The sequence below is a fragment of the Heloderma suspectum genome, chromosome 2 (genome assembly GCF_057233095.1).
Source record: "Heloderma suspectum isolate Gila_16-S chromosome 2, 16-S_ref, whole genome shotgun sequence".
Taxonomy (NCBI): domain Eukaryota; kingdom Metazoa; phylum Chordata; class Lepidosauria; order Squamata; family Helodermatidae; genus Heloderma; species Heloderma suspectum.
In genome coordinates, this window is record NC_139459.1 from 14,289,991 (window position 1) to 14,304,541 (window position 14,551).

Sequence of the window (14,551 nt, forward strand, 5' to 3'; positions counted from 1 at the left end):
CTCCTCATCACTGCTTACATGCTTGGAGAGATTAGGAGAACAGGCAGCAATAGTGAGGAGGAGGAAAAGGAGGGGTTAAACCAGGAGACTCCAGGAATCAGCAGTGAACCCCTTGCATTAGTGTGGCCCTTGGCAGGTGCCCAACAGTGCTGACCCTGATGCCAGCCTTGGAGGGATAACCCATATCCACCTGCAAGCAGGGGGCATTTGTGACTGCACAGGCTAATGGATCCATTGAGCTGAGAGGAAACTGAGCCCACTGTCTCTCCACCGTCAGTGCCCCTCTCCCTCGGTGGTGATGGTGTGTGCCTCCACTGCTACCGAGAAGCCAGCGGGACTTTGACCAAGGTGCAAGATGGTGGCTTCTTCTAGATCATGTCCTAGGGTGGCCATGGGTCCTCTTTTACAGAGAACAATCCTCTGTTTGAAGGGCTGGCAGCAGATAGTCCTCTATTTTGAAGGCATCCTCTGTTTGAAGGGCTGTCCTGTCCAAGCCCAGTTTGAAGGTAACACACCATTAAAGAAGGGCAAGCTGAGGGGCCTTGAAGTCGCCCATCAACAGTTAGCACCTGAACAGCAGACTGGACAGGCAAACACTCTGGTCACAGTCTTGCAGAATGCAGTGAAATTAACTGTATTTCTATTTAAATTATAGTGATTATTTCCAAATCTTTATCTATACATGCAAATTAGCATACGCAAATGGGTGTCCTCTTCTGCCCTTCTGCTCTTCTGCATCTTTTTTGATGATGCATTTCCTTTGGGGAGGGGTGAGTCATATGTAGCCACCCTACCTCGTCCCCGCAGTTCCAGCCCGTCAGAACCAAACTAGCTGTAACAGTTGGCGGTCGTGTCTTTTGTCTATTAACCTGCCCATTCATGTGTAAAGTCTGAGGACCGGTGTGTGTGCGTGCATGTGTGTGCGTGCGTGTGTGATTTTAACCTCAAAAACATGCATTGTTGACAAGGGACATTGAATCTAGTGTGTGTGTGTCCCCCACACACACCCCTTCACTACAGGACCTTAGTTTTCTTCTCAGTCCAGCTCTCATACCAGAAGCAGTGGTGTCGTGGTAAAAATTTGGAAGTGCAGGCACCCATCAGGACCATCCCCATAGCCACCCCCTCAGGAAGACTTCAAAATTGCAGGCTGCTGTGTTGATTCCTATCAACAAACCAGCTCTAGGAGTTTTTATCTCCTTTGTAAAGCTAATGGGTCTTAATTGCCCATTCAAGAACAAGCCACCCCCAAATACTTCACATTACAACAGGGATCAATATATTCTTCATGGGAAAATCAATGTATTCTCCAGCTACCGTGAAGATTGCAGCTAAGCTCAGAGGGAACAGGGAAACCTGTGAGGGGGGTGGCAGGTGGCATTCTGAGCAGAATCCAATGGGGCGCTTACACCCCCACAGATTCTCTTATGCCTTGCCAATTCCATTAATAAAACGGCCCCCTCTGCTTGTGTAATGGCGATTTAGCACTGCCAGAGCAACCCGAAATGAGCACAAACACCCGTTTCTGAAAGGAGACAGATGGATGGCACTTGCATAAGGGAGCTCCGCCGACCTGCCTCCTTCCAAAAACAAGCGCTTCTGCTAGTTTCAGGGCTTCCCCCAGGAAGCGTCACATCTCCCCTGTGTAAGCAGTGGGTCCTGCTTGCACAATGGAATTGGTGGGACTCACCACTTGCGGAAGGGAAATGGTGAGGCGGAAACGAACCAGTGGGGGCATAAGCGTTGGCTTCTGCCCTATTATCACTGCTAATCAGAAAGGCCTGGCGCTGCATCCCTGTGAGTCCTGGCTCCACTACACCACTGCCTAGCGTTCATATCAGAAGTGACCAGGGATGGTGAGTACAGTAAGAGGACGGGGCAGGGCTCAGCTCCCCTCGTTGTACCTTTTCTCCTAAAAATGAGAAGCCCCACCTCCCCCATCAACCTAGGGTCCCAATCTGGATCGGGGCCCCTGCACCAACTCTAGAGTAAAAGGAGGGAAAAGACACACCTGTGAGACATAGATTTAAAGTAACATCTGTTTTGGGCCACAGGTGTGGTACTACTCCCTTCCCATAGCTCCCATAGCTCTCCCCCACTTGTCTGGTTAAGATCCTAGCTCCTTCACCAGTACACCTCCACTACCACCATCGTTTCCTATGAAATTTTGCAGCATAGCATGACATTCAGGTTTCATCGTTGGCTGCAGGCTCTGCAGCATTTCTAACAGCTGGGGTTTTCTTTCCCCTTACTTCTTCTTGTACTTCTGTTTTGCTCAGAAAGCTAAGGCAAACCCTTGAGATTAAGAAATGCAAGTATCAGAAATGGCAAACTTTGCATATACATAGCTCAGCTTTAAAAAAAAAAAGTCATTTTATTATTTTATTTTTGAACAGCTGTGTGACTTAATTGTATTTAAAAAAAACAGAAAAGGGAGGTAGCAGAGAGAATTTGAATATTTGGCTCATCAAAGTGGGGGCGGGAACTGCTCTGCTACCTCCCTTTTCTGTTTTTTTTAAAAATACAATTAAAACTGCTAAAAAAATGTGAAAAAAACACCTGAACTTGCTTGAAATTGTCCTTTTTGAAATTGGATCATGTATTCAAGTCTGGTCACCCACCACCCGTGAATATGTAACATTTTCTCCAAAGGTCCAGCTACTATTTTTCCCAAGGAACTCCCATCACAAAAGAGGATTTGTAATGTATTGCAGGTGCAGCGGCAGAGCGCCAATGTTCTTTCCTAATGAAGTCTAACAGCAGAGAGTCCATTTGGGTAAAATTATAGGTTGCACTTGGCTTCCCTCGCAGATCTCCTCAGTCTCTCTGGTTCTGCCAGGATAAGGAGTGGGGGACTGGAGGAAACATGATCAAAATATGCAACCTTGGCAAGAACAAAGCAGACTTTCCTTGTTATAATCCCTCCAAATCCTCGGGGTCTAAATAATGAGGGATTGTTGTTGTTGTTCAGTCGTTCAGAAGCCCCCTAAAGGAGGAGCAAAAACACTTGAAATGAAGAACACACCATTTTCGACAGTGTGCTGAAGCTGTACTTGGGTTAGGGATGAAGCTCAGTGGTAGAGCCCTGCTTGTGTCCAGAGACTAAAATCTCCTCTAAATATGGAAGCTCCATGTGACTGTCATAGTTAATCATGACAGATAGATTCCTCCTTTATGAATTTGTCACTTAAAATTAATCAGGTTGGATCCAGACTCAGTCATACTCAGAGTAGACCTCCTGAAACCAATGGGACTTATGTTAATCATGACTAAACTAAGTCTCATTGATTTCAGTGGGTCTACTCTAAACTAGGGATGGATGAATCTCTCAGTTTCAGTTTTGCTCAGTTTCTCATTTTTCCCACCTTAAGTTTTGTCCTGTTTCCGCACCAGTTTCCTTTTTTTTAAAGTCCACATCAAACATCGTACACTTTTTTTGCTCATCATTTCTTCCAATATATGCATTTTGTTGCAAGCAATTTTCCCAAATAAAAAGTTTCTTTGTGTGTTATTTTCATGAATACATGCATTTTTTGACTGGAGAACTGCATCGCAAAATTCAGAAAAGTCTGAATAGTGACGTAAGCTATACTTACTTACCAATACGTTTCGGTTCACATATTGGTTCGGGAAGTGCGAACTCTGCACACTCACCAAATTACAGTACCCAGGAGGCTATGTGCCAGCTCCAGTACCAGAGGCAGTGAGCCTATGTACACCAGTTGCTGGGGAACATGGTAATGCAAATTAAGTTTGCATTAATATGCAAATTAAAATGAAAACTGAGTGATTTTCCCCCCATGACCAAGTCTGGATCCAACCCATTATGTGTTGTGAGAAGAGGTTCTTTCTGTCTGTCTGTCTTGAATCTACTGCTAATCAATTTCTTTGGATGATCTTGAGTTCTAGAATTGCAGTGATGGTGATGATGAGAAACAAGTTCTCTCTACCTCCTCCATCATTTTATGAATGTCTCTTATGTCCCCAGCTTTTTTATGACTAATCTAAAAATGCTTCCACCTGTCCTTGTAAGGACAAGTGCTCCAACCCCTAGATCATCATGGTTGCCCTTCTCTGCACCTTTTCCAGCTCTATGGTATCCTTATTGAGATGGGGTTAAGCCAACCTGTGCACAGCATTCCAGATGTGGCTCTGCCATGGATTTATCAAAGGGCTTTTTTATACAGTCCATTTTATTTCCAACCATACCTAATATTCCCTAATTTCTGTGTAAAAATCCATGACCTCCCCTGCACAATACATCAGGCACTGACAATCATGTGCTTTTGATGATTATTAAAAATTTAGGGTGCAATCCTATGCATGTTTAGACAGAAAAAAATTCTACAACTCCCAGCATGCCCCAGCCAGCATAGGATTGCATAGAATTGCACCATAGCTATAAGAAAATCTGCAGTATATCCACAGCCCTGCTTACAAACAGTGGAGGGTTTCAGGAACCCGTGTGCTACCTGCTCCAGAAACCAATCCGGGCGACATCCTTCCCCATCAGTCCGTATCCTCATCTTCCTAAGTGGTGCAATGTCTGGGACCTCCATGATGAAAGTATCCTTTTGGCAGATCTCAAATCTGGAGGAATGAGAAATTTGCTCAGATTTTTCTATTGCCTGGCTTCATATAGGGGAGGGATTTGGATAGTCACTTACACGTCACTGAAAAAGAGGACCAAAGAGGGCACAGATTTGCATAAAATTTGCATATGCTAATTCATTTGTTTAGAAGCAAATGATTACCAAAATTTAACTAGGAGTTGTGGCTGGTGGGCCACTAGCTGACCATTGTTGCTTTAACATTCTGCTTAGTGAATTGTGCTTGTCATGAGCGAGATGCATGGGCCAGATGGCATCCTGCTACAATTCCATGATAGCCTATTCTGGCACCTTCCCAGCACATACTTCGGCCAAGAGAAAAACATGTTTCTTCCCCCAGACATTCAAAGCAATCCTGGCACAGGGTTGACTCAGGGCTGTATCCAAATTCCACACTGAAAGTTCTTTTTCATTCTGGTGTCTCTGTTAAGTCAGGGCAAGTGTATAGCCTACAAGAGGGTTGCACTAAATTAAGAAGCCCATAGCCTATACAGAGAGTGAGTTGGTCAATGTTGGAAGAGGATGGGGAGGGATTGGTTAGGGTGGCATTGCAGGGGGTGGCGTGGGTTGGGAGGGAGCTCATTCTCTCTTCCCACCTAGGGATGTTTGTCACTGGGAAATCCGGTGCCTTTTTGGCTTGACGGAGTTCTGCAGCACATATGACTCACTCTGCATCTGTGAGTTGAGCTGTGGGCTGTTCCCCAAGCTCTGGGAACTTTTTTGTGCATTTTTTGAAGGATCTGCAATTTATCCACATTTCTGAGCAACTTGTACAAATTATGGCCGAATTAGCACAAATTACACACATTCCTGCTGTACTTTGCTCAAATTCGGCCGCAATTTGTGCAGATAGCTCAGACACTTGTGCGAATTGCAGAAACGTCCCCCCAAAATGCACTCAGTTCCTTGCTGCACATCAAGCCGGGCGCTGCAGCGGGAACCAAAATGAAGTTTGGGGGGCTGAGCCTAAGAAAACGTGTTATCTCCGCCCTACAAACAAATTTCTCCGACACCCCTACTCCCACCCTGAGATTTCTCCCCTTCTCATCCCAACACATATCACTCAACCCTATCTGGAGTATGTGTGTACCACACCCCAGCCTCGTGTCATGTGGTGGAACACGTGCTTTGTTTGCAAAAGGTCCACAGTCCAGTCCCTGGCTTCCCCAGTATCAGGTAGCAGGTGATGAAGCGGGGAGATCTTTCTCTGAGAGAGCTCCAGAGAGCTGCAGCCAGTTGGAGCACTCAGTACTGGACTGGACGGACCAATGATGTGATTCAGTATAAGGCAGCTTTTTTATTTATTTGTACCCTGCCTTTCTACCAAAAATGGCACTCAAGTCAGCTTACAGAACCAATTAAAATTGATTGAAACAATATATTAAAAAAACGCAATAAAAATGTAACAATTACAGGGGAAAAATATTAAAAACAGCACCCAACCCAGCAGACCTACTTACAGGCTTAAGGCCTACTTAAATAAAGCGCTCCTGACGCTGCTGCCATGTTGCCCCCATGCAACCAACCCTCTCTGTCTGCTGGGGCCAACCCTGGCAGGGAGAGAGGGGATCGGTTGTGTGGTGGTGGCCGGGGGATTTTCCCCTTTTCTTTTTCATCTGTAAATGCGATCACAAATCGTGTTTACGGAAGAAGGAAATCATTCTGGATCTCGGGACGAAAAGCCCAGCTCTGCTCGCAAAGGGAAGCCGAGGCAGGAGCACTGCAGAAATCCGTCAGGCCCTAAAAGGGCCAGATTTTCCCACAATGGACATCCCTATCCCATCCCGCACAGAAAAGCAGAGCCAACGCATGCCCTGCTGAATGAGTGGGGCCAGATGCTCGTTGGGGCAGACCCATGGTCGCCATGGAGGCCATGAAGTCCTCAGCCACGCCCGACAACATCGCCTCAGCCAGTATGTTCAAGTCCTCCAGGACAACAATGTGTCCATTCAGGCTGAACAGCCTGGCATCACGCTGCTCCTGCAAGCAACCTCTTAGGCCACATTGAAGGTTCATAACCATGGTGGATTCAGTTATACCCTGTTGCTCCACAGCACTGATTAAATTGCACAGAGGCTACTGGCTGAAAGAGATGCACTAGGTGGCAAGTGAGGTCTTTCAGAACTCTAATTTATATGTATTCAAGAGCATAAATCTGAATCAAAGACTAATAAGAGAAAAGGGGGAGAAACAGTGCAGATAAATGGCTTAGCACAGTGCATTCCTTGGGGTATAGACTCATTCCTCAAGAAGATTTCATTGGGCATTCTTGTCCTCACATCCACTTATCAATATTTGGGTTTTTAGGAGCTATTTTGCAGCTAATGTAATGTAAATTAAATTGCCTTATTATCTGGGACAGTTAAAAAGACAGTTCTTTCCCATACATACATATCACCTTGTATTGTTACTTAAAGGAAGGGAAGATTTATAGTCTCCCTTAGCTCCAAGTCTGAAGGTGAATCTCAATGATTCTCACATGGCAACATTCTCAGGTGATGGCCAGGCAGTTCCATGGAAGTGCAGGTCCAGAAAGGCCAAAGAATTAAGTACGGATCACTTGTTTAAGAATTCTTTTGCTGGAGGAAAAAACAAGTTCCTAGCCCTGATTGTTGCGCGGGCAAGGTCTGATGAAGCCTGTAAAGCCTGAAGAGGACTCAGCAGGATATCCAGAGATCAGGTGGCGGCACCTCTGGACTCTATACAAGTCTTTGCTCCCTTTGACTGGCAAAGGGAGAATCAATTATGCAAACCAAGGACATATATTATGCAAATATTGCCTAATTTGCCTAATTTATGCAGAACACAGAATTCAACATCTCTTGGTGCAGAATGATTATATTGCTTTTCAGCACACATTGCCCTGGATATGTCTCTTTGACAGCTCTGCATACTACGGTGGCCATGTGTCCTCTTTTACAGAGGATGGTCCTCTATTTGAAAGACTACCAGGGGATTGTCCTCTATTTTGAAGGTGTCCTCTATTTGAGGGGCTGTCCAGTCCAAGTCTCCTATAAAGAACCATCAGAAGGAAGAGCTGGGCCTTGAAGTTGCCCATCAACGGCACTTGGACAACAGATTGAGCAAGGCACAAAGCTCACCTGCTGACAGACTTCCACACTATGGCACGATGTAGGGATGTATGAGAATTTCACTTTTGCTCACAAAACATGTAAACAAAACATTTTCTGCAGTCACATGCTTGTGCTCACCTTTGGAGCCCTATTTGAAACTCTAAATATGAGCATGAGCACATGACTGCGGAAAATGTTTGTGAATTGTCGAGCACGTGCTCATGTTCATCTCATTCCCAACTCCTGGTTCAATTTGCGCAAATTTTCTAATTTACACAAATTTCCTCTGTTGACTGAATCAGCCTCCTTTAGCCTATGGAGAAAATGTGCGCAAATTAGGACATTTGTGCAAAGTTGGGAAAATTTGTGCAACTTTCCCATTTGATTGCTGCCCAACTTGTGCATTTTCTTGCAAATTGATGTCTTTTTTGGGTGATGCTTTCCCTCTTTTTCAGCAATTCACAAGTGGCTACCATATGCACAACATGTGGCTCACCAAAGGGAATGCTATCTACCAGCCATGGCAGCCCATTAGAGGGTGTGATCATCGAGTTTTTCCTGCCTGCCTGGGACTGTAAAAACAGGGCAGCTGTCAAGCATCTGGCAGGCTACAATATCTGCATGGCTGGTGGGCTGTGCTCAGCTTGGCAGGTCACAAGTGGTATATGGTCCTGTTGGGAAGGAACAACACAGCTCAGTGGTAGAGCACATGGCTTTAGTTTACATGCAGAAATGTCCCAGGTTTAATCCCTGGTATCAACAGTTAGAAAAATATAAGGAAGCAGGTGATGGGAGAAACATCTCTTTGCCAGAGACCCTGGAAAGTTGCTGCCAGTCAGAGCAGATGATACTGGGTTAGATGGAGCGATATCTTGATCTTGTATAAGGCAGCTTCCTGTGTTCCTGTTCATTGTTTGATTTTTCAGATAGCAATCCAGGGCTGAGAGATCACGACTTGCTCAAAGCCACCCAGGAAGCCACTGGCTAACGAGGGATCTAAAGCTAGGATTTCCCTGGGCCTAAGGGCCAAAACAGATGTTGCTTTAAATGTGTGTCTGCAGCTAGCTCTTCTTTCATTTTTACTCTAGAGTAGGTGCACAGCCCTCAATCCAGATCTTAAAAAAAAAAAACCTCCCCTCCCCCATGCTACAGTTCTGATCTGGACATATATTGAACATAGATACTGAACATATATTGCACATATTCTAGAGTAAAAATGAATAAAATAAGAACGCATAGCTGCTAGACACATATTTAAAGTGATGCCTGTTTTGGCCCCAAGTCCAACACATCTATTCCCATAGAAGCACATGGACCAGCAGAGAACTGGTGATCTTGTGATGTTCCCTGCCATTGGTATTTCTGAAGCAACAGTATGGGCAAAATAACAGTTACCTGTCTCCATTTTTTTCTAGCTGCATCTCTTCTGAGCACCCGTTGGATCCAAAGAGTGTTACAAAGATACCAGCATCAGTACCGGCATGTGAGAGATCTCCAGTCACAACAGTCATGTCGTAGAGAATCTGGGAAGAATTGAAGCACACTGTGATTTATTTATTTATTTATTTATTTATTATTATTTGTGAGTGCGCCCCCCCCTTGTGTTTTTGGTATTGTTGTTTTTTTAGAAAGCGACAACAAAAATGGGATGGCACCCCAAACAGGGAGGTGGGGAAGAGGGAGGGACTCCAGATGCTAAAAGAAGATTTATTTGAAGGCTCAATGCATTTTTGGATATCCTTCCTCAGGGGCACACTTTGAACAATGATCCACCCATGCATGGGACACTCCAGTGACTCCTAGGATAAATAAAAAGGGATGGACAGATGCCCCCTCCTGTCCAAGTTCTCTGGGCTCCCGCCCAGCCACTGCCCCCACTCGCATGCCCCTGGACCCACATACCCCCCCCATGCTTGCCGAGCCACCTGCACCTACCCTGAGCTGTTTGTGAGCACCCATCATTTTGGGAAAAAAAATGGGTGACTCAGGAACTTCCATAAATTTTATATTGCACACATAGTGACTGTAAAGGCCCCATCTATGCAATATTACATGCATAAATGGGAAGTTCCCGAGTCACTCGCAAATGGCTCAGGGTAGGTGCAGGTGGCAGGTTGAGCATGGGGTGGGGTGTGTGAGTAGGGGCAGCAGCTCAGTGGGTGAAGCCTGGAGGCACAAGCAGGGGGCAGGGGAGTCTATCAGAGTCCTGGACTCAGCCAAGCACCTGCATTATCCCTATAAATAAATAAATAAATAAATAAATCTAAAAACAAATAAGAGAACAATCCTATGGTCCCTGAGAGAGCATCCCAGGGACCGTAGGAGTCCTTGGAAAAACCACCTGAGGTCGGAGACAATGTTCAGAAGGGGAAGTCAGAGATCTGACCCCCTTCCCCAGCCCCTTGCTGCCAGCACAGAAAGAACTACACCGGTTGTCCTCTGAGGTCAGAAAAGAGACCTCAGAGAAGGAGGAAAGAGGGCATTCCAGCAGGGGAGGAGATCAGAAAGGCCAGGATATGAGATATCCTAAGCCTCCTTCAGCCTCCTTCTCTGAAAAAGCCTGTCCAGCAAAAATCACCAAAGATGGAGTGTGGGAGGTGAAGTTCACCTCCACCGCACCCCCCCCCACACACACACACGCCTTGCTGGCTTCAGCCCGGCAGGGCAGAGGAATCTCGGACGCCTCTGAGTTCGGAGGCTTCTGAACAGCAACAGCACAATCCACAGGTCTGCAGCCTAATTCTTCTTTTGGCATTTGGGGTCCCCCCCCCAATTTTTTAAAAAGCAAAGACTGAGCCATAATCTTAAAAACAGGATGGACTGGGGAGTGTATCATTGGGTAGCAGGGGATGCATGGAATAAGGCTGACTTCTCAGAAAAACTGTAGGCTAGATGAACGCCAAGTAGTGATGCGGAGAGGGCTGGACTTTGGGCTGAGGCCTCGCACACCAGGACACCCCCAAATGACCACCCAGGGAATGGCAGGTGGTGGGCGCAGCAACCATCACAGCTGGTGCCAGCACTTGGGCCAGTGTGGACATGCCAGGGCCCACTGGGGCTGAGCTTGCTTGCTGCAGCATCTTTCCTTCTTTCTTTTTTTAGAAAACATGTTATAGTCAGGAGGCAGCTGGCCAGATATATACAGGGTTACAGATGATCATTTTATTTTTACTTTAAAGTAAGGATGTCAGAGAAATGCATTGGGAGTGGGTGGAGGGAGTTTGACGAGTTTTCCTTGGTTTGGCTTCCCAGACTTCATGCTGGTTCCCACTGCGGTGCCCACCTCAGTCTGTAGTGAGTCGGGCCAGTTCACGGATTTTCTGGGCATTTTGCACATGGGGGAGGTTCTGTAATTTGTGCAAATTACAGCTGAATTTGCGCAAATCATGGCCAAATTTGTGCAAGTTATGCAAATTACAGACCAATTTGCAATGTTTGTTCAAATTTGGCTGCGATTTGCGCAAATTACAGAACCTTCCCTGCCCCCCGGCCTCCCAAAAGCACAAAAACGTTCTTGGAGTTCGGGGAAAAGCCCACAGCTTGGCTCACAGATGCAAATCAAGTCATACACACCATGGAACACTGTCAAGCCAAAAAAGAACTGGATTTCCCAGGGATGGACATCCCTACTTTAAAGATATGTTATCCTTTACCACAGCAAAATTCTGCTTCTTCCCGCGCAAATGTGGCAGCAGAAGCAAGCCACACTGTATTCCTGTAGTTATGATGTAAGTGAGTTTAAAATGTGAAACTGCACATGCTCAGAGTACTTCTTCTTTTAAAAATGAGGGCTGGCCAACAGTTGCTTTCTTTTGTTTCTGCTGTAACATATGAAGAATGTAGAAGCAGTTGTAAAGAGTGGAATGGCAGTGCAGAGGGGTGGGGGAAGGAGGAAGAAAAATATGGGTTGTGTCTAAATGGCCCCTGTATAAAACCACTTAGTGCAGGGTCTAAAATTACAAAGCTGCACCACTGTGAAATGTGAAACTGCACCATCCAGGTAAGGTACAGGAGGAGTGATTCAAATTAAAGATAAAATCAATTCTGCACTGGAAAACACATCTTGGGATCAGTTGTCATATTAGATTTTTTTTTTCATACAATGCATAACTAATCAAGTTCTCAGGATTTCTTCACACAGCACTTAAGGAAACTGTGGCATGTGCTCCCACAAGGTGCAGTGATGTGGATGGCTTTAAAAGGGAAGCGACAGATTAATGGAGCATAAAGCTATCAGGCGATGCTAATCATGTTGACTATATATTACGTCCAATATCAGAGATGCTATATCTCTCAACACTAGGGGGGGGGGCATGACTGGGAGGATGCTTCTGCACTCATGTCCTGCTTGTGGGCAGGAGTGCACTGGCTACTGTGGGAACAGAATGCTGGACCAGATAAGTCAGCCTTCCCAAACATCTGGTGTCCTGCAGATGTTTTGGACTCCCATCAGCTCCAGCCAATGACGATGGGCAATGGTCAGGAATCCTGGGAGGTGGTCCAAAACATCTGCAGGCACCAGATTGGAGAAGGCTGACACAGTCCTTTCGTCTGGTCCAGCACAGCTCTTCTTGTGTCCTTAGGATGTTCTTAGGATGTGGTGATGACCAGCAGCTTGGGTGACTTTAATGGGTATTAGGGGATCAATCTATTAGCCATGACAATTAAGTAGGATCAACATATTCAGAAGCAGTACAGCTCTGGGTACCCAATGCACAAGTTGGGTGGGTTGGGGAGGCAACCGTCTAAGATGGCTTTTGTCATCAATCCATCTACCATCATGATGGTGGATGGATTACATGGAGTTTGGCTCTGATGCAGCATGAACTCAGAGGCTGCGTATCTTAAATTTAAGATTTCAATCTAATATCCAGCTTCCCTGCCCAGTCATATGAAACACTGGATCATTGCAACCATTTACAGGGAAAATATGGACCACTAGCTTGGGTGACTTTATTCAGAAGCAGTACAATTACGGGTGCCCGATGAAAAGTGGGGGGAGAGAGAGAAGAACTCGAGTGAAAATATAATGAGGCTGAAAAATATATAATTTTATCAAATTTGAGTTGTATGGTCTACATCGGGGTGGAGAACTTTGGCCACACTTGGCCCTCTGGGGTTGCCCAGGGGGGAACGCCCCTTTACTTCCCCAGGCCCCATCCCCTTTTTCCTCAACCACTGGTCATTTTGTGGTTTCCCAGTTTTCATACAGCTTTCCCCTCATTTTAACAGGCTGAAATTCCTCTCGTAAGGCTTAGTTACTGTCAGTAAGGGCATTAAGCTAAAATATACTGGCATTTTTGGCCTTGCCCCTTTTGCCTTTGGTCCTGCCCACCACTGGATTGCAGCCCCTGAGAGCTTCTCCAACATTGAATTTGGCCCTCAGACTGAAAGCAGATCCCCACCCCTGGTCTACATAATAAAAAAAAGTTTTATGGCGGGGGCGGGGGGAACGGACCATGTTTGCTTCAAAAGCTAACAGTGAAAGTAAGGATGGGCAAACGAGAGATGTTTGAGATTGCTAGAATTCTTCAAAGGTTGTCTTGCCACTAATCCCATGCTCGATTCCTGTTCGTGATAGTTGCTTGCTCTGCATGAATGGGTAAACTGCACAAATCCAGCAGCGATTGAATGTGAAATTTGTGCAAATTCTACAAATGGACACACATGTCCTAACTTGTGCAACTTTCCTCCATAGACTGAAGCAGGGCTTTCAGTCTGCAGAGGAAATTTTTGCAAATTAGGAAATCTTCACAAAATCAAACTGGGGAAGGTTCCGCAAATCAAGCATGAGCACATGTCCAGCAATTTGAAAACACTTTTGGGCAGGCTCATGCTTGCTTTCAGAGCTTCAATTGGGGCATGTTCACATGTTTTTCAAGAAAAAAATGAAATTCTCATACATCCCTAAGTGAAAGTGACAAGGCACAGCAATGAAACTAACCTTCAGACCAATGTTGACACAGTCGGCATCCAGGATGTTGAAGACACGTGAGGTAAGTCCATCTCCCATGTCTCTGGCCAGCCAGCATTTACAGACAAAGGTGTACATGACACCTTTGGTGGGCACAACAATGGTGAATTCATCCAAGAGCCAGGAGCTTTCTGGCGTAGCCCCATCATGGCCCACCTGGGGGGTTCAGTCATAGAAAAATAGCTGTTATGGTAATGTTAAGGGTTTTTGATCTTTGCAAACTGCCCAGACAGCTTTGGCTATTGGGCGGTATAGAAATGTAATACATGAAATGGAATGTTGATCAAACTAAAAGCTTAGGCCTGGGGTCTCCAACATGCTCATAGCGACCAATGCACCAGGCTCCCCACCCCTCCTGATTTTTTTTGTAGTTCTTAAGTTTTTTTTAAATTAAAAAAAAAGTTTTCTTAACTGAGAGACTAGTACGCTTCCAAGCAAAGTGCTGCCCTCCAGTGCCATCTTTTTTTGGCTTTGTAAGAGTGGTTTTGTATTTTGGAGGTCAGACCCCCACCTTTGCCTGGTACTTATATTCTTGGAACAGCTACTTATCTTTTAGTCTCACCAGTTTGCCATCCGGGAAATGAGCATATTTCCACCAGCCATGCCCACCATGGCAGCCAAAACACTCTCTCAGAATTCCAGATGTGCCCACCAACCCAAAAAGGTTGGGGACCCCTGGCCTAGGCAGACCCTGAAAGACCTAACAGAGCAGAAGATACCTGGTCATGACCAGGATTTTGAGCAGAACCTGAGGGCAATTCTTCTGAAATTACTCGCAATCATGCTCCCACCCAATCAGAGATCACACAGTGAAATGTAGCACAACATCACGATGCTACCCAGCCAGTGACATGATGCTACCCAGCTACGACATGACATCACCTTGGTCAAGC

At 45.7% G+C, this 14,551-nt stretch overlaps 1 protein-coding gene across 1 annotated transcript in view; it reads right to left on the reverse strand.

The window, feature by feature from the left end:
- Positions 1-14,551, reverse strand: part of LOXHD1 (lipoxygenase homology PLAT domains 1) — a 260,472-nt gene that overhangs the window by 36,893 nt on the left and 209,028 nt on the right. Inside the window, exons 34-36 of the mRNA XM_084829637.1 lie at positions 13,629-13,814; positions 9,080-9,207; positions 4,473-4,590 (exon numbers count right to left, since the gene is read on the reverse strand). Coding sequence (XP_084685763.1) covers positions 4,473-4,590; positions 9,080-9,207; positions 13,629-13,814 — 432 coding nt within the window. The remainder of the gene's footprint in view (positions 1-4,472; positions 4,591-9,079; positions 9,208-13,628; positions 13,815-14,551) is intronic.